Source organism: Lissotriton vulgaris, chromosome 2_1 (genome assembly GCF_964263255.1).
Source record: "Lissotriton vulgaris chromosome 2_1, aLisVul1.2, whole genome shotgun sequence".
Classification (NCBI taxonomy): Eukaryota; Metazoa; Chordata; class Amphibia; order Caudata; family Salamandridae; genus Lissotriton; species Lissotriton vulgaris.
The window spans coordinates 92,387,518-92,414,736 of NC_141687.1; the positions used below are offsets into that span (position 1 = coordinate 92,387,518).

At 46.0% G+C, this 27,219-nt stretch overlaps 1 protein-coding gene across 6 annotated transcripts in view; it reads right to left on the reverse strand.

The window, feature by feature from the left end:
- CLUH (CLUH binding protein of NUMT mRNA) overlaps positions 1 to 27,219 on the reverse strand; it is a 440,989-nt gene that overhangs the window by 335,921 nt on the left and 77,849 nt on the right. The window contains exon 1 of one of the 6 annotated variants that reach the window (XM_086954525.1): positions 18,225 to 18,423. The exons of 3 other annotated variants lie outside the window; for them this stretch is intronic. Coding sequence is in view for 2 of the 3 variants with exons in the window: in XM_086954521.1 (XP_086810647.1) it covers positions 8,025 to 8,721 (697 nt within the window). In the remaining variant the exon portion in view is untranslated. Of the gene's footprint in view, positions 1 to 8,024; positions 8,820 to 18,224; positions 18,424 to 27,219 lie in introns of those variants that run through there. 2 more of the 6 variants (XM_086954521.1, XM_086954523.1) reach the window with 2 other exon arrangements.

Here is a 27,219-nt window from a genome sequence, read left to right on the forward strand (position 1 = left end):
CCCCGTGCGCAAAGCAAGGGTTCCGTGACACCCCAGGAGAGGAAGGAGGAGGAGGCGCCAGCGAGGCCTGCAAAGCCGCCGCATATGTCTCCATCTGGACTCACGACACTGCTTCACCGGGAAACTGTGGATAGGAGGCGGACACGCGGGGCGCATCACCCACAGAGAGCCCACGCTCCCGGCAGGCCGAACACCAGCCCCCGGGGACAAGCTGCAACACTTAACCACCGGGGAGAGACGCTCCTGCGACATCCGAGAGGGATGAGGACGTAGACGGCCGTTCTCGAAGCCGTCTGCCGAGGTTGAACAAGGGGATGAAGCCGACCTTGAGAGACGAGCCGAGAGTAGTTTCATCCGGCACTCCAGACACAACTTCGGCTTCAACCATTGGCACGTCTCACAATCAGTGGTGCCTTGATCTTCCCCCAAACACCACATGCAAACGAGGTGAGGGTCTGTCGCCGACATAAGACGCCCACAAGACATGCAAGTCTTGAAGCCCAAAGGCATTTGCACACTGTTCCACCAAAATATATAGGAATGAGGAAAAAAGGGGCCCGAACAGATCACGGAAAAGGAAAAAAACGACGTAGGAACGCCCGGGTGGGACTTTTGTGACCTCGCTGACATCACATACGAGGACGATGCATGGATGGAGTCGCGTGATGCCGTCCCCCCGGCGCGCAAGGATACAGTGGCAAAAAGTTTTCCGGCTCCAGTCTCACGCCTGGGGATAATTCTACGTTAAGGAATCTGCAGCTAGTAGTCTCGAACAGATTTCAATATCTTCAAAGGGCATGATTCCATTGGGGAGCCAGAGGTAATTCCTCCTAGCAGGTGGTCCCGTAATCTCTGAAAACAGGGGAGGGAAGGTGAGTAGCTTAGGTACCTCTGCCGGGGTTGTAAATTTATTAAGATGAGGGAGGGAGAGCTTGAGAGGACCTGAAAAGGGTATCTAAACATTAAAAGTTTCCAGCTAGGAATATATATCCATGTTTTTTTTAACTGGACAAATCTGTGGTTCTGTCAGAGATCCTGGGAGAAGTCTGTCAAGTCAGGGACTGAGGGGGGAGGAGAGTTAGCTAATAACGTTAGTTCTGTAACCTTTGAGTAAAATGCTACCTTTTCCTCACCATCACCTTCATTTGCAAGTTTGGACATCCCCTCTACCTAGCTCAAACCATAACCTTCACTTGCAAGTCTGCACCACCCCTCTGCCTAACTAAAAGCTTCACCTGCACTTGCAGGTCTAAACACCCCCTCTGCCTAGCTCAAACCATCTCCTCCAATTCCAAGTCAGGACACCACCTCTACCTAACAAACCATAACCTTCACTTGCTTGCCTGGTTAAAACCACCTCTCCCTACACCCGAAGCCACCACCTCCACTAGCAATCCCAGAAAGGGCTTGTTCGATTTGCTGCAGAAAATGTTTAGCTCTAGATAAACACAGAACTTCTTGCTGTCGAGATGGAGTTCATCATCCAAGAGGCAGTGTACCCAACTGGTAGATTTATGGGTACTGCTTGAAGTAGGAAATAGTACGAAGGCAGGCTTTAAGGGGCATTAGGCAAAGCCAATGATTGCGGCTTTAAGGAGCTGAAGCAGAAAAGACAAGCCTGAACAATGGAGTTTGTATTGCAAGTGATGGGTGGGTGACAGGCCCGAGGACGGCACAAACATCTGGGTATGCCCTTCAGAGATCGACTGGCACGGCACAGGTGGCAGAGAAGAAAGGAGGCTCAGGAATACCGCTGGGACTTGTTTACACTGGAAGGGGTGAGGATATCCTTAAGACATGGCTGTTTCGGCTAGCCTACAATCTGGGATAATTGACAGCTGCGGTCTGCTCAGTTCGCCTCCAGTTCTTTCTTTCTTTATTTTTATTTATTTTGAAAGTTTTATATAGCGCGAACAAGATCTTTGCAGATATCAGAGCGCTTTACAAAGGCAGGGCATACCAACAAGAGAGTGAAACTCAGATCATTAGGGAGTAAGGTAAAACAGGTACATCAATATGCAGATATTACAGATAGATGTGTGCATATATAGTCAGGTAAGTCAATAATACAGGTAACACATAGTCGTAGTGAGCAGGCAGAATAATACAGAATGGTGCAGAGTCTATACGGATAACGTTCATAGGTCAGGTGTATTTGGCCATGAGAATAGCTTTTACTTCTTTCTTAAAAAGTGTGATGGAAGAGATGAGCCTGGTTTCAGGAGGGATTGAGTTCCAGATCCTGGGTGCCATTCCTGAGAAGGAGCGTTTATAAGTTTTTTCCTTACGGAATCTTCGAGGTTTTAGCAGAAGATTGTTAGTGCCTCTGGTGTTTCTAGAGCTGCCAGAGATTGACAGCTTCTGAGTTAGGTATCCAGGAGCGCTCAGATGTATAGCCTTGTGTGTCATGCATGCGATTTTCAGGTGAATTCTGGCTTCCAAAGGCAGCCAGTTCAAGGATTTCAAGTCAGGGGTTTTCTGTTCTCTGGTCAGCGCCATGAAGCCACCCAGTGTAAGTGTGCTCAATAAATACCCACTAACATTAACATTAACATTAAAATATGCAAGAGAGCCCCAGCAGAAGCGGTCGAAGAAACTGTGAGTTAAAGCATTTCAGAGCCTTGGACCGTAAGCAAACGTTAACACCGAGACAGTGTGGGGCCCGTCTCACATGAAAAGATAAGAGAGACTTAAAACGGTGTCTTGAAACAAACTCATGTCAAGCAGGCCGCCCAATAAAGACACAAGGTTAAATAGGAACGAAAAAGCAAAGGGGGCTTGAGTCCAGGGGACATTTCAATTGTTTTTTTGCGTCTGATAAGGCTGAAAGTCAAACATACAACACGGAATTTTTCCGAGTTAAAGCATTAACTTTAAACAGAACAAGTCGGAAATAGTGAGCAGGGTTTGCTACTTGTTCTGTCTAAGGGTCAAGCATTAGCCCAGAGAAAGACCCAGGTATGTGTATGGACTTTAGACACTACGCAAGGCAGGAAAGCGCTTGGCCCATCGGGATACGGCCCCGCGTGTCTAGGAACAGCACAGAGGTTCCTACAGTGTATACATCAGCCCCGGTTCTAGCGGGTGGGCCAGGTGGGCCAGGCCCACCCAAACATCAGCCTGGCCCACCCAAACAGGATCCTTGACCCTAGCAGTGAGGGCTTGAAGGCAGTGCTTCAACCCTACCCCGCTGTGTGTGTCTGCCCGAGCTGAGGGGCTCACACACTCACACAGTTTAGAGATTATCGCGGCCGCACCAGAGTACTTCACAGGTCTTTACAAGACCATTTACATGTTACTGAGGCTTGGTTTATTTTTTCACCCCTTCATTCCTGCAAGGCGAAAGGCGACAAATCTTTTTTTGACAACGGTAACCTTTGCCTACTGTCCTGCTACGTTGATATTTATTTTTCTAAGCACCACAGAAGAAAAGAAGTTTGTTTATTCTTAGTCCCCTTTCCTGACCCCTGCAGTGGCTTATCACATCAGGCTGTGACACAAACTTTGACTAATGGAGCAGGTAAGAGAATGTGTTACTATATTTTTTTCTTTTAAAAATCTGCACAGGCCCAGCAGGACACATGCTTCGTGAGTGCTTCATTTAAACAGCATTTATCATTATCATGGCCGATAAGGGACAACAATAAGACAACACAAAATGCCCCGATAACGCTGGTGATTAATGATCATGCTGGAGAGCATTCATTTGTCTGTTAGTAGTTTTCAAATGCAGATGAACTGTATTTTATGTGGATAGCCCCAGGGCTTTAAGTGGGATGAAAAAAACTGGGATGGGGGGTCTCTCAAAGGGGCGTGGCCAATGTAATTGAGGACGTGGCTTAAAAACAGTACGTCAAAAATCTGTGTTAAGCAGTGTGCGGCCCGACTTGTATTCTGCTGTTTCTGTCATTGCTTCCAGATATACGATACAACAAGTAACATCATACCTACAAGTCAGGACTATTGGCTTTGTCAATGGTTGTTAGTTGCATAAGATAAATAACAGCAACTATGGCTTGTTTATAATATTGCAAAAGCTTCCACTTACAGCACTCGTGACATCAAAACAATGTTGCTGCTCCAGAGTTTCAAAAAGAGAAGTGAAATCCAGAGAGAAAATTACTCTCTTCAAAGGATTTCTCTTCCCCTCCACCGCTCACCTGGCATGACGTCATGCCGTAACTTTCCACTTCTGAGTAGTGTGAGCAGGGTACACCGATGTGCCTGCTGTCTCGAAACGGGTCTCTATCGGGCTCTGTTTTGTGCCCTGGCACTTTTTTCCAGACTGCTGTCACTGCAGTTCGGAAAAAAAAAAGACTACCTGTCTACCTGTGACCAGCGCACAAAACAGAGCCCGAAAGAGACCAGTTTGGAGGGCCCCTTAAAAAAGTTACCGGTGCTCAGACCCAGTGAGACCCAGCCTACTTAAAGCCCTGGATAGCTCAGTGGGTTAGTGCCTTTGTCACAGAGATCCTTGTGTTGCTTGCAGTTCAGAAGTTACAATCCTAACATAGGACAGTAACCAATGAACTGTCATCTAAGAGCTGCATACAAACATGAATGGTATAGTTATAACTTAGCTTTTTTTGTTTTGTGATATAGTTTGAACTCCCCCAGTCTTTCATTATTCTAATGTTGCTAAATTGAGTATGTTTGGGCAGATATAAATTTTTATCAGTACTGCTGACCCCCATGGAATACTCTTTAAATCCTACGGTTTTGTTTCCCCAGACCAAACCCTCTTAAAATATCCCACCCACCAGTATGGATGATATGTGATTCATACACCTTGTAATCCTCATTTGCTTAAGTAACATTCCCTATAGGCTGATTTACATACTTGTATGATTCATTGTCTCTGTATAATGTGCGCGTTGAGTAAAGTACTGACACCCTACACTGATATGAGTAGCGCTATACAACAAATGAAATGCATATGAGAGAGGGGCTACGCAAAGATGAGGGGCACAGTTGGAGGGTGGCAGTGAGGGAATCCGATGAAGAGGTCATGGGGTGGAGGGGGAGTCAGGGAGAGATGAGGGGCACTGGTGGAGGGTGACATTGAGGGAATCTGAGGAGGAGGTTAATAGGGGGAGGGGCTATGGGGAGATGAGGGGCACTTGTGGCGTGTGGCTTTGAGCGAATCCAAGGCTGAGGTCAATAGAGGGGGCCATTGGGAGATGAGGGGCACTGTTGGAAGGTGGGGGTAAAGGTATTTACGGAGACAGAGGTTATTGGTGTGGTGCCAAAAAAGACTTTCGCATCAGCGCTGATGTTTTTGTTTATTTAATTAGGAGTCGGGTCATAAGGGCTACTGTGGGACATACTTTAAAGTGCGTGCTAATTATATTTACTGCTATATTCAATGTTTTAACTTTGAAGGTGATTTTACTAATGTTTTTACCGGGGAAAAATGAAAGTGGAGCCCGATGGTGCCTGATATGGGGCTGGGGCCCAAGGTCAGCTGGGAGATAAGGTGCACTGGAGAGGAGTAGTGGATATTCAAGCCTGTAAGGGAGTGCGTTGCAGAGTCTGTGGTCAGGTGGAGGTTGTAATGAAGAGGGATTCTCCCTGAAGGCTCGCACAGGGGGAGCCCGAGAAGTGTCATTTGCCTGATACCCCCACCTCAGAAACCTCCTCTTCCCAGCAAAGGAACATTACAAGGAAAAAGCACTTTTTGAGAGTGATCACATTTAGAAAGAGATTTGGGAAAGAGTGCATTTTAATGGGCCTTGTAAGACTAAGAAGAGATAAAGGAGGGCTCTGAAGCAGGCCTGCCCAGACATATGCGACAAATCGAGCCCGCAGTGGCCCACCCGAATGCACCCTTGGCCCACCCAAATAAAAATTCCTGGAACCGGACCTGGTATACATCATGAGGAAGCAGGGGGGAGGGGCACACAGCATGTGATGGGCGCTCTGTATTCACTATCACATTCTGTATTTTAGGAGCGCTCTCGCACTCCTGCAGCCCCTGGCAGAGTTGTCCTTCTCTTCTGCAGAAGTGAACATGTGACCGAATATGGGCCGCGTCGAAGGATGCTTCCTTCATGTAAGTGTGAGCCAGGCCATCATGCCCAGTTAGTATTTACCCGCACAGCTGAGTCATCACCGACTCCACCAAGTAGAAATCCCCCTGTGTATGTTGGAATACTAATGGACATCTAATCACTTCCCTCCTTGGAATGATCCCCTGAAGGAAACAATACAAAGCACATAGCATGCCCATTCCTTCCTTGACCTCTCTGCTGTAACCACGTACATGTCAAACTGCAATGAAGTACCTTAATCTCTTTCAGACTAACACATCACATCACATTGATAGTTGCCAGAACACTCTTTGCACGCTGGAAAACCTGCACCTATTTCCTTAACCTTCCTTTTAAACCACTGCTATAAGTGTATCAGTCAAACTAAACCAAATGAAACAACGTTCATTGTTTATATATTTCTTAATCTTAAAGTGAAACTTGTTGGATGCACTATGAAATCATGAGACAGTGGGGGACCACCACATTATACAAAGTTCGCTGTAATGTGTATGCGGATGCTTTTTTATGAATATTGCTTTTGCCTGATGTATGTATATGCTAAAATGCATTCTTTTATGGTCATATTCTTATATGCCGAATAAAGATTATTATTATTATTATTATTATTATTGCATTTATTGAGCGCACAGCTACCCGGAGGTTTCCCGGCGCTTGCATTGGGAACCCGTCCTGGCTTTTCCCTGTGAGATAGCCCCTACAGGGCATCCCCAAGGTGAAAGCCAGGCATCCCGCCTCGGGGGGCCGTTGTGGAGATTAAGCAAGCTTAATGCCCAGAGTTGCAGAGTGAGAACCCATGATTAGAGCAGGCACCGAAGTGAGAATTATCGAGTCCGTGGACATTTGAGCTCAAGACCCTGCCGCGTCGGGAATTGAACCCTGGTCCCGGGGCTGACCTCAGCTTCCAGGTCTGCCTGCTCTACACCGTGAGCCACACTTCTCCATTAAAATGAAGCAAAGTGCACAACTCCGACAAATCAATGGTAAGTTGAAAGAAAATCCAATAATGGACCACTGGACTAAGCGTATAGGAACAGACCAGGCAAACTCAGCGGCACACTGCAGTTTGCAGGCACCATCTTGCTCGCTCTTTAATGCCATCCCAAAACGCACAATCGGCGTTTACTACTGTGGCAAACTCACTTCAGGTGAACTTTTTTGTTTTCCAGGGAATAAGACCGTTTTCTAGTTGTGCAGCAAAGTAGATGGGACATTTAACAGCGTACTATGCTGGGCTGCCTGGCGTTTTCTATCGGTCTGTGACAGCGGAGATTGGCAGTAGTGAGTGGGTTGCGAGCAATACATCTCGTCATGGGAAATACCTCTCAGCTGCCGAGCCATTCACCGCCAGAAACGCGCTCTGGTGTGCATGCTGCTGGATGTTGGGCCAAACCCATTGAAAAGAGCACATGCTATTTAAATGCTATGGCACAAAGTCTATACTCCATCATCACCGAAGCGTCATGCGAGCAGCGACATCAATGTTTCTTAGATCACCAACAGGGTGGGCTCGAATGCTGCACCCATACAGCCAACACTAATGCGCTGCGGGGTCAAGACCCGCACTGAAAATAAAGGAGTAAAAGCCAAAGGTAACTAGTAGGGTGAAGTAGTGTGGCTCACTGATTGGAGGCGGCAGACCCGAGAGCAGAGGACGGCCCGGGACCAGGGTTCGATTCCCGGCACGGCAGGTTTCTGGACCAGGGTCAGCGGACTCGATAATTCTCTCGCCTCGGTGCCCACTCTGATCAGCGATCACACTCGACAACTCTGGGCATTAGCTTGCCTCATCTTCACTAACGGCCCCACCAGACCGCCGGGGATGCCTGGTCTCACCCTGGAGATACCCATTAAGGGACCATCTCTCAGGGAAGCCAGGAAGGGTTTCGCAGCGGTCGAAGCGCCTTGGGACCTTCCGGGTAAATAGTGCGCTATATAAATGCCTATACATTTACATTTACATTAGTAGGAGACCTGGGCGAGAGGACGTGTCTTCCTGATCTTGGCTCTCCTCGGATAGCCGCGTGCCCAGTCCAGAAGTGTTCAAAGTCATGCCATCTACTCCAGGCAAGGCACTCGCCTGGCACACTGTCCCCGGACTGCCAGGCCTGCTTCCTGCAGCGGTCTGCGTCTTGCTGAGGGCATCTGTCTGTCCTTCGGGTGCTCCAAGGATGAGGGAACTGACCGCTTTCAAGCTGCCCCCACCACCAGGGCCTAGAGGGCTCTCAGGCGCAGTCTGTACCGTGGCACTGATGCCTCCTGGTGAGAGAGTGCTACAGCCGGCAGGTGCCTGGTCATCTGCTGCCGTGGGTTCTTCCGGTCTGAATGTCTCGACGGCCGTGCCATGGTCTTCGGGTTTCACGGGCTCTGAGTCCGGGGACTGGGGCCAGAATACTATTTCCAGCAGACACCTTGCCTCAAGGTCAGCCGCCCAGCCCTTGAGGACCGGTACAAGGGTGCCACTGGGGCCGGCCTTCGTCCCTGCGTGCTCCCCGCTCTCATCTGTGGGCTCGGGGCAGCAGGGTGCCTTACTCGGGGCGAGCGTGGACGGTGATGTGCTGCAGGCCGGCCTGTCCCGGGCCCCTTTCGGCAGCAGTGGCGTCTTCTCTCCACCTGGGTCTCTGTGTCCGAAGATCCTGTATAAACAATGGCAGCAACAACTGTTCCCCATGGTTTCTTAAGTTTTGCTGGCGTTACACCAGACAGACAGCCGCCTGGGCACCGCTTCACGGGGGAATCAAGTGGCTGCTGAGGCGGCGGGGCAACCGGCGGTCCTCCATCGCCGGAGGCTGCACTCCGAGCGCGCACCGCAGACCCACCGGAAGAGCGTCATTCGCGGGACCCCCGAGCGCCCACCGCCTCCCGAGAGGAGCTGCGGGGCATCGGAGGGCTCTCGGTGCGAACAGAAGTGATGCAGCGGTCGGAACGGTTTGGAAAGTGGGGCTATAAATAGAAGGGCCCCAGCCGGCCCCACCAGGGATGCAGGGGAGGGGGCTGCTGCATTGCACCCCACGGACGGAGGCCCGGCCGCCCGCGCAGGAGAACAACACAGGCTCGTTTCAATAGCAGAGGCGGCCGCGCATACTGACGAGTGTGAGGATGAGAGGGGGGCCCTGAACACAGACACCACCAGGGAGAACTGTGGGCACCGAGCTACCCAGCCACGGGGCTCTATACCAGTCCCCAGGCACAGGCAGGCAGGATTGTTCCTGGACGGTGCCCGCAAGCCAACTATCAGTGCCAAAGAAGCTCGAGGAGTGGCAGCACCGAGGCTGGAACCGGTCTGGGGAGGCGCGGGTACACAGACGGATGGCACATGACACAGCAGCTCGACATTCACGACTGATTGAATATAATGGATGCAGGTCTATAACGGAACGGAGAACAAAAACGATGGAATGGAATGCACCCAGAGCAACAGCCTGCGGTTAGGATTATTTCAAAATTTCTATCCGCCACTTTTCGTCTTTCACATCTTGGGAAAGCAGAGCATCGTGAGATGAGCGTGTAAGCTTGGAGAGCACCCTTGCTGCGAGCACAGAGAGGACCATTGGTCTAAGAGAAACGGAGGGTATCATTTCACGTGTATGCGGAGAACATTCCGCGTATCTTAACTTGTCGAGCACGCAAGACACTCAATGACAAAACCTTCAATGGAGGACTCCCGCCATTGCTATGGGAGGGATGGCTCATAACTTATAAAGATTTGTGGTTCCCAAAATCACCAAGAAACATTTCATTCTTTCGCTCTATAAATCATTGACGACATAATATGTAAAAGAGGTAACCAGATTACACCGGGTCCATCCTGGCCCCTAAAAGCCTTCGAACACCACTGTGGCAGGACACTATTCACACCCTGAGATCCATCTTCTCTTCATAGTATGTGTCTAGTCTCCATAAATGTCGATGTTGGTTCTCTACTTAATTGGCTACCTGTTCTGTTTCACAGGCGATGTGATCACACTGGTGACGGAAGGCCAATATAAACTAGCAAAGAACCCACTGCTTCCCAACACTGTACAACATGAAACGAACAACAGTAAGATGGAAGGAATGCTTGAATTAATCAGCTGCTGGGGATCACTTGGGAACCAGTGGCAGGCCATCGTTTGTCCAGCATTAGGTCACTCTACCTGGCCTTCTGCCACTCAACTCTACCCATCCTCGAGGGAGGTACCTTCCACCTTTGTTACCTGTAACAAGTATTTGCAACGCAATAAGTCTCGCATTTACGCGGGACCTATTGCATTGCAAATGGTTGGCATCACGGAGAACGGGAGCTGCTGTATTTAAAGCCTTTCCAAAGGAGCAGGATGACGTAAAAGAACACTGAAGGGTTGATGCAGATATGAAACTAGCACTATAACAAATGTGAGAGGGAGCATGGGTTTTTAGTCACTTATGCCATAGCATATTTTTAAAGACTCCAAATAATTCAGGACTGAATTTATGGTAGACATTGCATCCTCTCGGCCACTAATAATACCTTCATTTTAAAACACAAACACTTTGGTAGGCAGAGAAGTTTTTTGAATTTTCCAATTTAGCGAAGGGGAATAGATTTGTTTTTGTAGGTGACGGGAGCTATTTGCAAACAGATCTCTTTGTTCTCTTTGTTCAAATTAATAGATTTGGGCTCCTGTAAGTAGAAAGGCCCTCTCAATAAGTTGTTCTTTGGACACTTATTTTTTTAAGCTTAACCTACAAATCAGCGCAAGTTGTCTTCTTGTAATAGACCTAGTGTGGACTTACCAAAAACTCACAGGGGCTTACAGCTCATCGATTGCTTGCCACGGATTGCCTTCATTGTCATTGCAGTTTTATTGCTTCTTACTGAATGGCTGGCTGTCCCTGTCCCAGCTTGTCCAACTTGTGTTAGTCCCTCTTCTAAAGCACAGTTTCTTAACCATCTCTCGGTTTGACTGGCTCCTATTGTTCTACAATTCACTTTTAGGAAACTTTTTTTTTCTTAAGCACTCTGGATGCATGGGTTATCAAACTTTCTCCCTCGTGTGCTTTGCCGGCCAAATACCCACCCATTTTGGAGTATAGATTTAATGTCTATTAACATGTCTCTCTGTATGCAAACATTCACAGGAGATTACAATTATTTAAAATGGGTAGCATTGTAAATCAGACAGAAAAACGAAGCACCTATTTTAAACCACGTGGACTATGTGATGGACTACAATGTTTTTTCCAACCGACTAGAAGTCAAGCAAATTGCTGAATTTTGGTAGCTTACAGGTGTCTGTCTGATTTACAATTGACTACGCTTCTTTTTTGAATTGTGTCCATCTTTAAAAAGTGGGTTCACTTTTTTTTTAAACTATCCTTCCTAAAACTCCGGGTACATTTTTTTTAATCACAGGCTCTCTCATTCAGCTTTATCATGAGCCCTTGGGCAAAAAATGAAAATATGTGGGATACCAGGGAAAACCCACACTAAGACCAGGAAACTCACAGGGCATCAATGCTGTCACTGGCACAATGCCACAGGTACACCAGCACCGACTGTACAGTGACAAAGCAACACAGACACCAAAACACTAACATGGGGACACTGGCAACCCACCATGTAGAATGTTGCAGAACCACGGCGCGAAAGGGCCCTTTGATGAAGCATTCCACTAAGGTGGGCGAGAGCCTTCCACCTTTTTAGGGAACACTCCAACTAGGGTTAGTATTTTAGAGGAGCACATTCACTTATGGTTAGAGGAACCAAGTACAGTATTTTGATTGACGGCTTCGTATTTCTGTGATATAGTGACCTAAGACACAAACTTTAACACTACAACACTGACACTAGGAAAGCCAACACTATCAAGCACACAGCATCACTGTGTTTAGGACACCGACACTTGAACAAAGAATACTGGGACAATGACATAGGAACACCAACATTGACATGGGGATACTGACCTGGATAGTCATAATGAAAAATACAGAAAAAGTGATGGATTGAATGCTTGAATTAATCTCAGCAACTCGAAGCTGCATTCTTGCACATCCTTTTTTGCCCACTGAACCACCTCAGATTAGACCTAGCCATTTGCAAACCAGCCATGATCCTGCTTCTATAGCCTGGCCTTCTGAATTGTAGATCTCTAGTCAAGCATGCAGATGATATCTGGCTGCTACTGGAAGGGCATCAGTGGGATGCTCTGTTTTTAACAGAAACTTGGCTCAATGAGGACAATATGACCGCCATCGCGCTGACAGTACCCTCCGGGTATAAAATATGTTTCTCCAACCGGATAGGCGCAAAAAGAGGTGGGGGTGTGGCTGTCATATTTAAAGAGCAGCTTACACTAACCACTTCCGCCCCTACTCCTATTCAGGGACTGGAGGGGTTACACTTGTTTTCAGGTGGGACCTCAGCTATCCCTAGCAGGACTAGTTATATACCGCCCTCCTGGTGGGGAGGATCCCAACTTGACCACGCTGATGGATACTATCGTTCAGAGCTCCCTCCTTTATCCTCAATTTCTCGTTGTAGGGGATTTTAATATCCATATGGATAGGGAGGACTGTGTCCCTGCAGAAATACTGAGGTCCACATTAAATGGAGCCAATCTGAGACTCATCAACGAGGGCCCCACGCACAGAGCGGGCCATACGCTTGATTTAATATTCTCCAATATTAACAATGTGGCGGCAGAGGCGCCATTACCGTTAGTATGGTCAGACCACTCACTGATTCCATTTCAACTAAATATAGCGGCTGACAGACCTGTGACAAGCAAGTGCTCCTTTATGAAGAGACAATGGAAGAAGCTAGTCCCTGCTACTATGGGCCCAGTTCTGGCCCAGAACATACCTACTCTTACCTCAAATGTCAACACAGATGCACAGTCACTTAATGGCTGGGTCGGGAATATGGTGTCATCCATTGCACCGGCAACACGCGCAATATCTAAGCGGGACTCCCCTTCCGCTCCCTGGTTCTCTCAGGACCTCAGAATACAGAAGGCTGACTGTAAGAGGTTGGATAGGCTTTGGAGGATAAATTACGGACCCCTAGAAAAAGTCTGATACAAGGAAGCATCCAATAAAATGCATAAGGCCGTTAGAAAGGCAAAAAAAGAGTTTTATGCAGAATCAATTCAGCAGGCAGAACATCCGAGCAAGGAAAACATTAAAGTGGTACAGTCTTTTTTCAAACCTAGGTGTGTTGAGAGGGAGGTTCCCCCGTCGACCACGCTGTGCAACAGCATCTCAGACTTTTTTGACTCTAAAATTAAACAAGTCTATGAATCCTTTGGGCCGGAGAAGAAAACGGTAAAAACGGATATGGTTGTTAAGGTGGTGGATGGTGATACTTTGGCACAATTCCAGCCGATAGCTCTGAACGTGGTTATGCAAGAACTTAGTCGCTGTAAGTCAGGGTCACCTGACGACCCCTGTCCTCCTAAACTTTGGAGCACTATAGCTGATTTTGTGGCCCCCACAATACAGCCGATATGGAATATGTCCATCTCCTCGGGGGGTGTTCCCGAATATATGGAAACATGCCACTCTCCTCCTGTTAAAGAAAAAACCAAATGGGGACCCCAAGGACCTTAGCAACCATTGTCCGATCTCTCTGTTGGCAGCACCAGGCAAAATGCTTGAGAAAATAATCCAGCGCCAACTGAATAAATTCATTGAAGAAAATAAAATATTACATGAGACGCAATCAGGCTTTAGACTTCAGCACTGAGACAGCACTAATTGAGGTGGCAGAGTCAGTAAGGTGGTCGATGGATTCAGGAGACTCAGCGATGCTGGTGCTCCTGGATCTGTCGGCCGCTTTTGATACGGTCGATCACGTTAGACTGCTGTCGCGACTGGCTGAGATAGGCATCCAGGACCAGGCACTGGGGTGGATACAGTCGTATCTGACTCAGAGAACACAGACGGTGGCACTGGGGACCGTTTCTTCAACACCTAAGGCCCTCAGCTGTGGCGTCCCTCAGGGATCGGCACTTAGCCCATTATTATTCAATATCTACCTGGCTCCACTCTTCACGCTGATTGCCAACTGGGGGGTCAAGGCAATTTCATACGCTGACGACACCCAACTGGTGTTTCCGTCTTCTGAAGTGTCGGAGGCGTCCTTTTGGAGTTTCAAGGGCTGTCTCCAAGATGTGGCATGCTGGATGAACACAAATAAATTAAAACTCAACGCTAACAAGACGGAAGTGATCTTTTTTGGCAAAGGCCCCCCTCCTCCCTCTGATCTCTGGCGGTCGGCGGAGATGGGACAGGCCCCTTCGCCTAGCCATACGGCAAAAAATCTGGGGGTGCGGTGGGATGACAGTTTGTCCTTTGCCTCGCACATCCAGCAAGTAGTTGGCTGTTGTCTGTGTAAGCGGAGGAATCTCCGTAAGATTCTGCGACTTTTACCAGAAAGCTGCCGAAAAACAGTAATCCATGCCACAGTGACATCTAGGCTGGATTACGCAAACGGCCTGTATCTGGGCTTACCAAAGTACCTTATACAGCGGCTGCAACTGGTCCAAAACGCGGCTGCGAGACTATTAATGCGGATCCCTTTCAAGCATTCGGTCTCTCCGCACCTTCTTTCACTTCATTGGTTACCAGTAGCAAGCAGAATCAAATTCAAGGCACTTACGCTGGCCTTCAGATCTCTGTATGGCACCTGCACAAATTATCTGAAAACCCGGTTGCCAAGGTACACCCAAGCTCGCTCTCTCCGATCTAATGGCCGCGTTCAGCTTGCAGTTCCTCGAGTAAAAAGGGCTCGGCTGGGAGGACGTACTTTCTCGGCCAATGTGGCGGCACTTTGGAACACCCTGCCCCCAGCTCTTCAGCAGGCCCCCTCCGAGCTCTGCTTCAAACGGATGTTGAAAACCTGGCTTTTCACCCAACCGCGCTAGGTGCAAATACCCCCAGTTCTCGTGGTCAAACCCTGTTCTTTTTAGCGCCGGGACACCTCCTTGCGAGGTAGCTGTTCGCGCTCCATAAAATTCCGTATTATTATCATTATTATTATAGCAACAGTACTGACCAACAGCCAAGCCAGGTCCTGTCTGAACCACAACACAATAACCCCAAACTGGTTTTAGTCTATTTAGACGTCTTCAGTCAAGAGCAGTTTGGTTCCAGTGGCAGAGTCAGCACAGCCCTCAAGTTTGGGCATACCCATCAAAGTTAGGAGGTTATGACGAATAATAAGAAGCAATCTCGGATAGAATGAATCAGGGGGCTCTAGTACTCGAGCTATACCACACTGATGAGACCCAAGTGGGTCAAAACTGGTCTGGGGTTGCTGATTTTCCCATCTTGAGGGGACCTGATCTGGCATCCTATTGGAGCAGGACCAAGACGGATTTGCATAAGGCTGGTCTCGGTTCAAAATGGCAGAGTACGAGAAAAATGATGGTCTGGAAAGCGCCCAGAGTGACTGACAGTGCTTGAGATTCCTTCATTCCTCCCATCACATAGTTGTTTTTGCAGTCAGAATCAGTGGCACTGGAACACTAACAGTAGACACAAGCATTGAGGATGTGACATGGTATATGACACTAAGATACTGACAAAGACAAAACCAAGATAGTGACAACACAGTACACTAACACAAGGCGACTGACATCAGGGACAACATTCTGGTTACTGACCTATGGTTAACGACATAGTGACACTGACCCCGAGAGAATGACCAGGACACCGGCATGGAGAAACTGATAGAGACACAGTTATTGATAATGGCACTAGGGACTAAAGTGGACATGGTTACTGTAACACTGTTATTATTACTGCAAGCCTGCCCGGTCGCAGTCTCACACTGAAGCCAACATTAGGACATTGACATTGGGATGCCTGCATTGGCAAATGGGCAATACCATAAAAGAACTGACATAGGGACATTGCGCAGGGGCACTGACACTTGGATAAGGGTCGATGTGGAAATAAGGAGTGATATTACGTCTGGAACATCAACAGAGGGAAACCATCTGGGGGACACTGACATAAATGTACTAATAAGGATATGGGGATATTGCCCAGGAACACTAAAACTCCACAAACATTAATGCTGCAACACTGACAAAAAGGAATCGGCCTGCGACATAGATAGAGGGATGCTATGAAGACACTGACAACACAAAAGGGCACCAGAATGGAGGCACTGATACTTGACACTACAGGGCCAACAGCGACACATGGAAACTGCCATTGCGGCACAGGTGCATCAAGACTAGTACATGAATACTGATCGGAAGGACATTTAATAAGGGTACGGACACTGGTACACTACCCCACACTAGTATCAATGGGGATTCCTTGACACAGGAACAAAGGGATATCAATACTCGTACTGAAACACTAGCATGGATATTGGAAAGCCAGTCACTGCCACTTGGGCATAGCAGTGGAGTGGAGCCGAGCTGAGCCGAGCCGAGTGGAGCCGAGCCGAGCCGAGCCGAGCCGAGCCGAGCCCAGTGGAGCCGAGCCGAGCCCAGTGGAGCCGAGCCCAGTGGAGCCGAGCCCAGTGGAGCCGAGCCCAGTGGAGCCGAGAAGTGCAGAGCCGAGAAGTGCCGAGCTGAGAAGTGCCGAGCCGAGAAGTGCCGAGCCGAGAAGTGCCGAGCCGAGAAGTGCCGAGCCGAGAAGTGCCGAGCCGAGAAGTGCCGAGCCGAGTGGAGCCGAGCCGAGCCGAGTGGCTTAGGCTGGAACTGAGTGGCTTAGGCTGGAACTGAGTGGCTTAGGCTGGAACTGAGTGGCTTAGGCTGGAACTGAGTGGCTTAGGCTGGAACTGAGTGGCTTAGGCTGGAACTGAGTGGCTTAGGCTGGAACTGAGTGGCCGAGTGGAGCCGAGCCGAGCCGAGTGGAGCCGAGCCGAGTGGCTTAGGCTGGAACTGAGTGGCTTAGGCTGGAACTGAGTGGCTTAGGCTGGAACTGAGTGGCTTAGGCTGGAACTGAGTGGCTTAGGCTGGAGCGGAGTGCCCTAGGCTGGAGCGGAGTGGCGTAGGCTGGAGCGGAGCGGCGTAGGCTGGAGCGGAGCGGCGTAGGCAGGAGCGGAGCGGCGTAGGCTGGAGAGGAGCGGCGTTGGCTGGAGAGGAGTGGCGTTGGCTGGAGAGGAGTGGCGCTGGCTGGAGAGGAGTGGCGCTGGCTGGAGAGGAGTGGCGCTGGCTGGAGAGGAGTGGCGCTGGCTGGAGAGGAGTGGCGCTGGCTGGAGAGGAGTGGCGCTGGCTGGAGTTGAGTGACGTTGGCTGGAGTACGTTGGCTGGAGTTGAGTGACGTTGGCTGGAGTTGAGTGGCATAGAGCGGAGTGACATAGAGCTGAGTGGCATAGAGTGCAGTGGCGTGCCCACCAGTACAGTGCAGTAGAGTGTTGTAGAGTGATGTAAAGTGGAGTATGCATGGTGTTGTAGAGCACTGCTATTACAGACAACACATTTTCAATTGAAATGACCATTACATTTGTACAGACATACAGTTTTACTGATAAAACTATACAGCACACAAACAAATGCATGGAAATAGCATCAGTTGGTGTATTGATTTGTTTTGATCGTATTAAAATATTTGTTTCCACCATACTTCAGAATTACAACATAAAATACTTCATTTGTGGTCTCCTAATTCGGATATAATCTGAAATATTTGCAGTTTATTTACAGATATTTACATTTTATTCTGTGCTAGAAAAAACCTTTTCCTTAGCACCCCTAATATCCAGCATGATTGTCACAAAAATCCTCTCAGTTTCAAGTCAGTGAAAAAAGTAAACACCAAGCTCCCTTGAATGGCAAACTTGACACTGACCACTGTCTTTCAATGCACAACATATGCGACAAGATAACACAATTTTAAGGCCTGTTTACATAAAGCTCGCACTCGTAGAAGAAAACAAGGAGCAATGGTAAACAGGCTATACACCACAGGAGGGGCAAAGACATGATGGACAGCCTAAAACAATTAAAGCCAGCGAATGGACGGCAAGCAAATGTGCTTTATATACCACAAAGTCAATGGTAAGCAATGGGCGAAACGCATTCCCAGGTAAGCTTTCTGAATGTCACACAAGATTTCTTTACGCAACCAGTCAGCTGTGCCATCTAGTAGGCTTTGACAAAAAATAAAACACCCTGTCACTCTCAACTTGAGTCTTTTGCACTGAACAGATTTAACTAATCGTAATAAATAAATTTAAAAAAAGATACTCACGTTAGCTTTGGTAATTCAAGATTTTCAAATGAACCCAAATCGATGTATTTTTGCATACTTCTGAGAGGCTTTCTGCCAAATTACACATTACAAGAGCAAAGTTAAAAGAACTGCTTTTGCAATCGAGAAACTTTTTTTCCCGACTTTTAAAGTATGTGCGGTGGCAGTGAGAGCTACACCACAATGTGGACTTTGAACTAGTTGCAGAATGTCCCCTCCAGAATTAAAGCACAACGTTGTGCTTGGTCACGAGTTTGAAAAGTTACGGTTTTTTGGCACATGGGAAAGGTGAGTTCATTAAAAGTACGACGGCCAGCAATACTGGGAAACGAATCAGTGTTCGTTTGTTCAAAGTTTAGAATTCCGGGAATAAACACATTTCAATTAAACTTAATTAACTGTTGAACACACACCAAATAACCCAGAAATCACGATATTCCGAAATGAAGGTCTTCATTTCAGCACTTGTTGCTACATCTCTGGAGGTTGGTATGCTAAAATTCACCCATTTTGTTAGAAAAGCCTTCCACCCTAAACTTTTAGTCCGATAACTTTTAGATATTAAAGAAAAGGTCATTTGAAGAAAGTTTCAAAAAATTATGATCGTAACCATAAATGAACCATATGAGTTGGATCTTGTGCCCACATCTACTTGTGCTGGCGTTACATTGTTAAATCTGCATGTGAAGTAATAGTAAAGCAAGGTGATGGGCAACATTAACGTTTTAGTCAGGTCAAGGCTGTAAAAACAGCAACTCCATTATGGATTTCTTTGAAAACCTTTAATTCTAAAATGTTTTAATACTATATCGTAACACCCAAACAGGTAACTTTAAACTGAAAGGTTCTCACTATTTGTTTCAAACTACATGTACTTCACACTAAATGTTTTGAACTTTGACCCTATAATTGGTGGAAGAGCTATGCATCGAATCCAGGTGAGTGGGCGCCAACTCATTTTGACAGAATTCACTAGCTTCTAAGATGCAAGCTTCAAGAGATGACCTACATCTCTTTTGAAGCTTGATCCAAACTTTCTAAACGCTCATAAATTCCTTCATGCCAAACACTGCAACAAATGCGATTTATGCAACGAATCTGAAGGCAAAATGTCCAATGAGGTAATGTTTACATGAATGCAAGACCCTCAGCATTCTCCCTGTGATTCTTTAGCCAGATACTTTAATTGGCTGAACGAGGTGCAATACTAGAGTACCCACTTTGACACATACATGAACGAGCACCTATTTAGGAGCAATCATATTTAGAATGCAAACCACCCTTTTTTTGGAGTTAGTGATAAGGGATTTTCCTTACAGAATTTGTAAAAATACCATACAATAAAAGCACCCACTTATATTCAAACTGTTTCAAAATGTTAGGGCTGTAGGGTTGGAGAGGATTCCAAAGCCCAACATGAATTGTCAAACTCGCCTTTCCCCTAAATGTGAGGATGTTTCTCTGAAACCAGCACCAATTCGATAATCAAGTTGCTCAATTTTCTCTCCAAAGGTTTCTAGGTAGAAAAGTCAAGGTATGTTCCAAGAGATATAGGCAGCAGGTGTGACTTCACAGCCAACGGGGAACGAGAAAACAAACAAATAAACACATAAACAAGCATTGGAAATGCAATAGGTCTCGCATTAGAAAAGTTGGAGCTATTGATTTTGTAAATGACAATTTTTTTATGTGTTGGTCTTGAAAATAGCAAAATTAATAGCTTTGTCATTTACAATGCCAATACTTTTACCTTTTTCAAATGTGACACCTATAGCATTTGTAATGCAACATGTTTTGTATGTACGTGATGTACAGGAGGATAAACTCAAGAAACCCCAGGTGGGTGACTAGGAACCAACTGGCTACAAAAGGTCTGAAAGAAGATATGGCAGAGGTACACATGACTGGATAAAAAAGTCAGAGACTTGCAGTTTAGCAGCCTCGAGTTTTAAGTCAAATGAACGCGTGGCGTTCAGCTCTGTGCTTAATGAATGCGTGGTGCTGACGCGAGTAAGGCCCAATTTTTAGTGTATTTATTTTTTACAATGGCAGCAAGAATAGCTTGTAAGGTATCACCTTACAATAATACATGCAGCACATTATCCATAACTTTTGCACACCCACAGATCAAAAGGTGCGCTGCAGATGGAGTATTGCTTAACATACTGGAGCAGACGAAGAGTGCTCAGTATATGAATACGTCCCTTTAAAGAGGCTGAAATTGCACTTTTTTTCTATTACATGTAACCAATAAAAACATTTAAAAAAAGAATAAAAAAAATAAACGTCCCTTCTGAATGCTGCAAGGGAGACCCATTGCCACTAGGTGTCCCTTCTGGATGATTTAAAGAATGCTGCAATACCACTGCTTGTCCCTAGATGGAGGGGTAAGCGACCCACTGCAGCCACAAATCTATAATTTCACATCTGGGTGGAGGGGGAGTTGCGGGGGAGAGGGAGGAAGAGGAGAAAACACGCATTTATAGTGGGAAATAAAAAGCGAGGCCATCGGCACTCTTCAAAAACATCAGTAGCAATAGCTGTGCTTCATTTCTGTTGGGGTGCTTCTATAAGGAGGCTAAGCAGAGAAATGACCTTGGGGTTAGAAATCACCCAGTGGTCAGGTCGAATTATATTAAATAAGTAGTTTGTTAAGCATTATTAATACAGCCATAGTCCTACTGAACCAAAGTTGTGTTGTTGCAATGTTTAAGTTGTGTCTAAACGTCTGAGCCTGAAAGTGAGCCGGTGGTGCTGTGGATGGGTAGAAGGGGCTGCGACTTTAGCCCCATTCACAAAGGAAAGGCTACCAAGGCTGTGGGGCCCTATAATGAAACAAAAATTAAAGTAGGTTTTTAAACTCCGTTTGCCATATTAAAATGTACTATATAATAAAACTGAACAATTTTATTTAAAAAACAGATGATCTAGTGAAGGGGCAGCAAAGCCTAGCACAGTGGACATTCAATAAGAAAATGAGCACAAAGCATGCTCCGTGTATGAAGACGCTCCTTTAAAGAGGCTGCAATGGCACCAATCCACCGACCGATGTCACTTATGAAGTCTGCAGGGGAAACCTTCTGCCGCTATGTGTCATTTCTGGATGAAGTAAAGAATGCTGCAATACCACTGCTGGTCCCTCGATAGAGCATTAGGTGAACACAGCAGCAGCAAATCTTTAATATATTTCACCTAGTTGCTGTAAAACTCCATCGCAAAATGAAATCAAAATGTAATAAAGTTGGCAGAGTATCTAGCGGTGCAGTAAGACCCAAAGTCTAATAAAGAGTCAATAAAAGGATGGGGGGGTGGTGGAATATTGCAGTTGGAATAGCAGGAGTGTGTCATGGTGCACTTAGTCTGGGTGGCCGATCAAACGATAACGCAAAAATGCACTACGGTCGGTGAAGTGAAACAAGAAACAAGTAAAAAGAAAAGGAGACACCGCCGGCCGGCCAGCCGTGAAACTGAAAACACGGCCGGACGGCCGTGAAAGCCTTTGATATAGATCAGCCCCGTGGATGATCCGTCTGAACCGAGGCAGAGGCCACCGGCAGCGGGGTGAAAAAGAGTCAGGGGAGAGAGTGCGGGGAGCCTGGCCGAGACTGCGACTACAGAAAGAGCGCACTACAGCAGCTACTGACAGAGTTAAACGTTTTAACTTCAGGCTGCTTTCGAAAGAGAGAGTCCAGAGACCGTGGAGCATCAAATCTTCCGATTTTAGGTAGCAGAGTCGAGGAAGAATCCGAAATAGACAAACCGAAAAGTTAGATGATCTAGTCCACAATCAAAGCATCGCTCCCATTGAGGCAAGCGCCATAGAAAGCGACTGCAGCAGACAGACGCCAGGGTACCACGTTGTGTTGAAGCGGTCTCAGTAGCTAGAGAAGAGACGTCCAAAGTTCCTGTAGTGAGGGCTTCTGGAAGAAAGGTGGGCAAAGCTGCAGCATCGAACGACTAGGCTGGGAGGAGATTAGAGCTGCATTACCTGCAAGAGAGGAATGCTACAGCACAGGCGAGACGCACAGGAGACAGAAAGTGTAATATCTTTATGAAAGACCGGAAGAAAGCAGATATAAGCTTTAGACTGCCAATACAAGACCCAGAGGAGAGCGAGATAAGACGACAACAGCAACAGTATTAGGAGACAAGGGCAGGAGACAGTGACGGAGGGCATTGCTGTGGGGAGGGGGGAGGAGGGAGGAGAAGTGCGACACGGCCGCAGCGCAGGGAGAGCGGCCTTTGAAGTGCTGCTAAGGCAGAGCGCACGCTGGGGGAAGTTGTGGGGCGGAGCGGGAAGAGCTGCTGGGGAACAGATGGCTCCAATACCAAGACAGGGTCTGGGCTCACTGGCAATAAGGACAAGCCTCACCATCAATAAACTATAAACCAAAAGCAGTACCAATATTGCCACACTACTTAAACTTGGATCAAGAGTGATCGCTCGAATCACTGACTGAAACAGTAATTCTCAGGAAATATTTTATCCGGAATGAATCCAATAAGTTTTATTATTTTTGCATCACAAATATCATATCAATGAGCAATTTTTTCATTTGAATACAAACAACACTTGTTTAGCTCCACGTAACATGTCAAAGAACATAAATTCGACAAACAAAAAGACAGTGATTTTTTGCAACAAACTCTCAACTTTCATTCGACATTCATACAGAACAACACATTGATATATACACACATATACCCTTTAGACAAAAATATTTACAACATCAAAATTTAGAAAACGTAGCATTGGAAATCAGCAAATAAAGAGTTTTGATATGCTTGAGAGTCAATCGAAAATTCCTAATGCTGGGTAGAGGAGGTCTACGCGTTTCGATGACCCCTTGTTGTGGGGAAATCTCATCAGGACCATGTGCCTGTGAATGGAGAACAAGATTGGGTCAACCATGGGGACAATACCATGCCTCTCATCGCTACAGTGGGGTATGGGAAAACTAATCCTACCTCTCAGTTGCTGGGTTCTCTTTTGTGGTTGAAACTGTAACAAAAATAGAGCCTCTTTTAGCCTCTGATTCCAAAAAAGCGCTTACACTCTCTTGAATGACACATTCATACGTGAATACTCACATAATTTTACGCATGCCGCGATTTAACAAAATCCTTGTTGTCACAAATTCGGATGGAAGTGGAGATCTAGAAGAATAGAAGGACTTGTCAGGGTACGTTTGTTTATATACTGGTGGCGGTAGCCGCTGTGGTTGAAAAGGGGGCAACTTACTTTTGTCGTAGCGTGGGAGTAAGTCGGGTACTGTTTCCCGGATAGCACGGTGAAATGGCTCTTTCTGGTTTCCTGACTAAGGTCTCCCCCTCCTTTCAGGAAACCAGAAAGAGCCGATAGATTCTCGGTTAGGCTGCCCTATTATTTCATCCATGGGCAGCCTAACCGAGAATCTATCTAAATTTTTGGATCATTTCCTGTTTGAAATAGTTTTGGGTCTGAAGTCTTACATCCGCGACACTGCTGACTTTATTGAAAAAATTGAAGCAATTGAATGGCAACCAGGTTATTGCCTATTGACCCTTGACATCACAAGTCTCTACACGAGCATTGAACACGCACAAGGTATGAAGGCGATCCAGTACTTCCTAGGGAAGAGACCCTTGAAATATGCTCAGCATAATGCTATGTTGATGAAACTAATTGCATTTTGTCTCTATAATAACATCTTTTTATTCCAGGATGACCTGTTTAGACAGCTCTCCGGTACTGCCATGGGTTCCTGCTTCGCCCCCAGCTACGCGAATTTATTCGTGGGCTGGTGGGAGGAGCAGGAGGCCTGGGGCTCCGAGAGAGAGCAGTGGTCGAACTGTATCGTCTCATGGTATCGTTACATTGACGATTTGTGCATAGTATGGAATGGCTCGGTAGAGACAGCTTGGCAATATGTTAAAGTGTTGAATGAAAACAACTGCAACCTTATCTTTACTGGTCATGCGAGCATGAGTGAGGCGGTGTACTTAGACTTAAAAATTGAGGTGATTGACAACAGCATCCAAACTTCCCTCTATAGGAAGCCAACAGCGGGAAACAGTACGCTACATGCGTCAAGCAATCATCCCCAGAAGCTCATCAAGAGTATACCGTATGGTGAGCTTCTACGGTTGAAACGTAACTGTTCCACCAATGAAGATTTTGAGCTGGCAGCACAGGAAAGTAATGATAGATTTGAGGCTAGGGGGTACAACAAGCAACTGTTACGGAACACCCTAGACAGAGTAAGGGCACAACCCAGACAGACTCTGTTTGTCAAGAAATTTAAACCCACAACCAACATTGAAAAATTCAGGATGGTTACATCATACTCCAAAGATTGTCAACAACTGAGGAGCATCCTGAAAAGACATTGGCATATCCTGCAAAAAGACAATATCATAGGGAGTGATATACCTGTAAATCCCTTAATCACCTTCAGAAGGGCGCGGTCGTTGAGGGATACTTTGGTACATAGTCACCTGTCACCAATCCCCACACGCAGAGGCAAACTAAAAGATGTAAAAGGGTTCTTCCCTTGTGGTCGATGCAAGGCCTGTGCCAATAGCAAAAGGGTTTACTCTTATGAAATCATGGGTTGCAGAACTAAAAAGAAAATCAAGCAATTCCTTACCTGTACTTCCCCATTTGCAGTCTATTGCCTCCTCTGCCCTTGCGGGCTTATTATATAGGCAGTACTATAAACCCTGTGAAATTGCGTATTTTAGAACACATGCGGGCCATAGTAAACAGAGATTTCACATATCCTGTCGCAAGACATTTTTCTATTAAACATAAGAGCGACAGGAACCTGTTACAGTATTTCTGCCTGGATGCAATTTCTGACAACATCAGGGGAGGGGATAAACTACAAAAACTTCGTAGATTAGAATCCCGATATATTATAGACTGCCAAACAAAGGCCCCCTTGGGATTAAACTGTGGGGAGGAACTGACCGTGCATTTAGGGAGCTAAATGACAATAATGCAGTATCTCAAATGTGGATATGAAAATAATTACAGCTAAATGATCATGGTTTCTGTAATGTGTGTCTCTCTGTAACGAATGGTCATGAGGTGCTTTAGCATGAATTGAAAGATTATTTCTCAGATGACTATTGCACCACGTACTTACTGATTCTTTGGTTTATTTTGTGGTATTTTTTTGGGTATTTTCTGGATTACTGTTTAATATTTTGCAACTTTTTTAATATTTTGGAATTAATCATTCAACACTGATTGGTATAAATTTATATACGGGGCTAATGGAAACTCAAATGGCAACCTTTGTGTTGCCACAAGCCGATCCACGGCGAGATCTCAGTCCATTGCCCTTCGTATTAATGAGAGGGTCATTCGCCGATCCACGGCATTATTACTCTGAAAATTCCTCGTTGTAAATATGTGAGGTTTTTTAAATGATTATGAATATCAGTAATCACCACATGAAAATGTTGTTTAATCACCGTTATGCTACTGTAGAATTATATGCACTAGCAAGATGGCGCTCACGCGTCAGTCCCCTCTCTATGCTTACCATCGCAAGTTGTTTGTGTATTCTGAAATAAAATGGCGCCTAATCGCGCGTTGCGGTGTAACAAACATTGAGGAAGGAAGCGTGGCTTCCGAAACGCGTCTGTGCGAGTAAAGTTGCTTTGAAGGAGAATTCCCGTGTGTGCTGTCCTTATTTCCACCCGGGACCGGGAGGGAGAGAGCTTTCACATATATATATATATATATATATATATATATATATATATATATATATATACACAACATTCAAGTGCAATCAAGCACACGGCGGAATCACGGACACAAAATAAGTTGGTTTGCCGTTGTAGAAAAGCTGATTTATTTAGACCATAGGGTGCATGTCAGGAGACGCGTTTCGGACATATATATCTATATATAGATAGATAGATATCATGAGAGTGACCCCAGACATCTCTCCTATTATGTCATCGATTGCATATTGCCCCTAAAAAGAGGTGGTAACAGGGATGCACTTTTGAGGGTCCTAGAAACTCGCTATATCCTAGAACTAGACAGTCGTACCCCTGGGGGGCTGAACGCTAGCGAGGATCTATATACCTGTCTATGAATCACTAGCATCTGTTATAACATCTAGGGGCATTACCCTATTTATATTGTTAGTTGTATCAGGTATATCTCATGTTCAGTGGCAGCCATACAATATCTTCTAACTGTGTCTCATCCTTCTTTTTCCATCTTTTGCCATGGCACACAGCTGTTTTATAACACCAGTCAGATAACATATTTTACAGGGAGGGGCTCCTCCCTTCACATTATATATGAAAATGTATTCACTGGTTGCACTTGCACTTTTACGAATCTATTTTGCACTTAGCTAGACTATCTGCTCCTTGCTATAAAATGGGAATAATATGAAAATTTGCTCATGTTTACTGAGATTATTGTTTACTTGTTGCACAAGACACTTTAATGTAGATTCCCACTTGGGATTTACTTTGTACAGTTTTTTAATCAGGAAACTTGGTCCTTGATGTAATGACATTAACATTGTGTTATGATATTTGATATATTTATATATTTATTAACTTATTTATATATGTATTTATTTATTTGCTTAATGTTGCACATGTGTACATATATAACATTACATGACTGTATATACACCCACTGTGGGTTGTATTTGTGACCAGGAAGGCTGTAAATTACATTTATAGTCCCCTTTTTGTTTCCTCATTTCGAAACCTGTTTACATATGTAGGTGTTTACGATCAGTCCACCTTTTGTGTCAATTGTATAAATTTCCCTTTTGGCTTTGCGATCACATCATGTGATCAAGACAGTGGACACTGTCGAAACGCGTAACGGCGGGCATGCGGAGCGAAATGGAGCTAAAATAAACGCACTTTGTTTGGCACCAACTATGGGTTCCTCTCTTCGTCTTTTCTCAGCCTGAAAGAACGTGGCAGTGCTGTATATATATATATATATACATATACATATATATAT